This window comes from Rhinopithecus bieti, unplaced genomic scaffold (genome assembly GCF_001698545.2).
Source record: "Rhinopithecus bieti isolate Rb0 unplaced genomic scaffold, ASM169854v2 scaffold_11933, whole genome shotgun sequence".
Taxonomy (NCBI): domain Eukaryota; kingdom Metazoa; phylum Chordata; class Mammalia; order Primates; family Cercopithecidae; genus Rhinopithecus; species Rhinopithecus bieti.
The window spans coordinates 1,376,544-1,380,273 of record NW_016806995.1 but is presented as its reverse complement, the minus strand read 5'-3'; the positions used below and the strand labels follow the sequence as shown (position 1 = coordinate 1,380,273).

General features: G+C 45.0%; 1 protein-coding gene across 1 annotated transcript in view; it reads left to right on the top strand.

The window, feature by feature from the left end:
• Positions 1-3,730, top strand: part of UNG (uracil DNA glycosylase) — a 37,707-nt gene that overhangs the window by 19,081 nt on the left and 14,896 nt on the right. Inside the window, exon 7 of the mRNA XM_017879759.1 lies at positions 1,205-1,340. Coding sequence (XP_017735248.1) covers positions 1,205-1,340 — 136 coding nt within the window. The remainder of the gene's footprint in view (positions 1-1,204; positions 1,341-3,730) is intronic.

Sequence of the window (3,730 nt, the reverse complement as noted above, 5' to 3'; positions counted from 1 at the left end):
AAAAAAAAAAAAAAAAAAAAAAAAGATCTTACTCTTGCTCTGTCACCCAGGTTGGAGTGCAGTGGCACGATTATAGCTCTTTGCAGCCTCAAACTCCTGGGCTCAAGTGATCCTCCCACCTCAGTCTCCTGTGTAGCTAGAACTACAGGTGTGTGCCATCACACTTGGCTAACTTTTTAATTTTTTTGTAGAGATGGGGTCTCGCTATGTTGCCTCAGTTGGTTGTAAACTGGCCCCATGCAGTCCTCCTACCTTGGCACTGGGATTATAGGTGTGAGCCACCATGACTGGCCCCATTCTATTTTTCACTGTCAGCACAGTGTTCAATGAGTTACATGAGGTACTAAACACTTCATTGTTAAAGAAGCTTTGTTTTGCCCAACTATAGGCTAATGTAGGTGTTCTGAGCATGTTTAAGGTAGGGTAGGTTGAGCTATGATGTTCAGCAGATTATATGTCATAAATATATCTTCAACTTAGGATATTTTCTACTTAGGATGCATTTTCCAAGATGTTAACGCCATCCATTGTATTAATAAGTTGAGTTTATCTGTGTGTGTGTATGCATCATGGTGTCCTTTAGCAAATACAGTCTTAGCAGTGGAAATTGCTGGCTGTATGATAGGGGCACTTGAAAATTTCATAGATAATTGCGAATTTGAAGGCAGAGGGTGGTCCTCTTTGCATCTCAGAGCCTAGCAAAGGTAGGGAGTTGCTCAACAAATGGACTAATGTTCTAATGCAAATGCTGAATGCTCCACTTTGGAAGGGAGAGAATTTAAAGGGCAAAGGGCAATTGCACAGGGTCTTAAAGTGCAACAGCCACAGTCCTTCCTTTCTTTAAAAAAAAAAAAAAAAAAATCCCGGCCGGGCGCGTTGGCTCATGCATGTAATCCCAGCGCTTTTAGGAGGCCAAGGCGAGCGGATCACGAGGTCAAGAGATCGAGACCATCCTGGCCAATCTGGTGAAACCCCATCTCTACTAAAATACAAAATTAGCTGGGTGTGGTGGCGTGTGCCTGTAGTCCCAGCTACTTGGGAGGCTGAGGCAGGAGAATAGCTTGAACCTGGGAGGCAGAGATTGCAGTGAGCCCAGATCACGCCACTGCACTCCAGCCTGGGGACAGAGCAAGACTCCGTCTCAAAAAAAAGAATTTTTTTTGAAGTTCCAAATCTGCCACCTTTTATTCTTGATCTTTTTCAGAAGCGGCACCATGTACTACAGACGGCTCATCCTTCCCCTTTGTCAGTGTATAGAGGGTTCTTTGGATGTAGACACTTTTCAAAGACCAATGAGCTGCTGCAGAAGTCTGGCAAGAANGTGAAGTGGGAATTCAGGGGTCTCACAGCCTTCAGAGCTGGGAGCCCTGAACATCGATTTACCCACATATTTATTAACAGCAAACCAGTCATTAGCATTGTTCTACAGATACTAAATTAACTAAAAGTATCCCTTATGGGAGATGAAGGGATGGACCAAATTAAATGAATAGATTGGGCTAGTTAACTGCAGCAGGAGCACTCCTTGAAGACACAGATCGCTCATGCTATTGTTTGTGGCTTAAGAATGCCTTTGGCCGGGCGCGGTGGCTCACACCTGTAATCCCAGCACTTTGGGAGGCCGAGACGGGCGGATCACAAGGTCAGGAGATCGAGACCATCCTGACTAACACGGTAAAACGCCGTCCCTACTTAAAATATAAAATTAGCTGGGTGCGGTGGCAGGCGCCTGTAGTCCCAGCTACATGGGAGGCTGAGGCAGGAGAATGGTGTGAACCTGGGAGGCGGAGCTTGCAGTGAGTAGAGATCGCGCCACTGCACTCCAGCCTGGGCGACAGAGCGAGACTCCATCTCAAAAAAAAAAAAAGAATGCCTTTAAGCGGTTTTCCACCCTGGGCAGACCAGGTGTTCCTTGCCCTCATTCCGGTAAACTCACAACCTTCCAGCTTGTGTGTTAGGGCCATTAGGGACATATCACAGTGCTGCAGAGATTTTGTTTATGGCCAATTTTGGGACCAGTTTATGGCAAGATTTTGTGGGGCTTGCTCCCACCAATTTTACTACATCTTTTCTATGTTTAGATACACAAATGCCTACCATTGTGTTACAACTGCCTACAGTATTCAGTACAGTAATGTGCTGCACAGGTTTGTAGACCAGGAGCAATAAGCTACACCATATAGCCTAGGTGTGTAGTAGTAGGTTATCCCATTTGGGTTTGTGTAAAGACGCCCTATGGTGTACGGATAGCAGTGAAATTGCCTAACACACTTCTCAGAATGCATCCCTGTCATTAGCTGATGTATGACTATTGCTTTTTTTTCTTTTGAGACAGGGTCTAGCTCTGTCTCACATCTGCCAGGCTGGAATGCACTGACTCGATCTCAGCTCACTGTGGCCTCAACCTCCCAGGCTCAAGCAATCCTCCCACGTTAGCCTCCTGAGTAGCCGGGACCACAGGCGTGAGCCACCACACCTGGCTAATTTTGTATTTTTTTGTAGAGAGAGGGTTTCACCATGTTACCCAGGCTGGTCTTGAACTCCAGGGCTTAAACGATCCTCCTGCCTCAGCCTCCCAAAGTGCTAGGATTACAGGCATGAGCTACCACACCTGGCCGCTGACTATTCCTTTTTTTTTTTTTTTTTTTTTGAGACAGAATTTCACTCTTGTTGCCCAGGCTGAAGTGCAATGGCATAATCTCAGCTCACCACAACCTCTGCCTCCCAGGTTCAAGCGATTCTCCTGCCTCAGCCTCCTGAGTAGCTGGGATTACAGGCATGTGCCACCATGCCCAGCTAATTTTGTATTTTAGTAGAGACGTTTCTTCGTGTTTGGTCAGGCTGGTCTTGAACTCCTGACCTCAGGTGATCCACCCACCTCGGCCTCCCAAAGTGTTGGGATTACAGGTGTGAGCCACCACGCCCAGCTGACTATTCCATTTTTGTGGCAAGATTTCTGTTTTTTTTTAATTCTTCTTAGGAGCTGTAAGACTGTTCAGAGAGTTCAGAAAGTGGAAAGTAAATGGCTTCCACTATTACTTTCTCTTAAAGGAACTACTTAATACAATGTCTTGGGTATTTTCTAAAGTTTTTTAAAATGAAATTATTTTGTATTTTGTTCACTTGATAAATTTTGGAGGTCATCTCATCAGTATATTTCTACGTGTTTTTCTAGGAGTCACGTGGTGTTACATTTTAAGAACTTTAGAAAAATACATTTAGCCAGTTTTATAACATTGAATTGTATACTAGGTTTTAGCTGACATAAGCAGTGTGTCAGTGAGTCCCTTTGTATGTTCCTATATGTTCCTATTTGTGTAGGTACAACTGGTCCCTGGCTTATAAGTTTGACTTGATTTTTTTTCGACTTTACAATGGTGTATAACCATACTTTGAGCATTCACACGTTTTTTTTCTTTCTTTCTTTAAGAGACAAGGTCTCTTGGCTGGGAGCAATGGCTCACGCCTGTAATCCCAACACTTTGAGAGGCCAAGGTGGCGGATCACTTGAGCTCAGTGGTTTGAGAACAGCCTGGGCAACACAGTAAGACCGTGTCTCTAAAAAACACAAAAAATTAGCCTGGTGTGGTGGCATGCGCCTGTGGTCCTAGCTACTCAGGAGGCTGAGGTGGTAGAGTCACTTGAGCCTGGGAGGTGGAGGCTACAGTGAGCTGCGATCATGCCACTACACTCTATCCTAGGTGACAGAGTGAGACCCCATCTCAAAAAA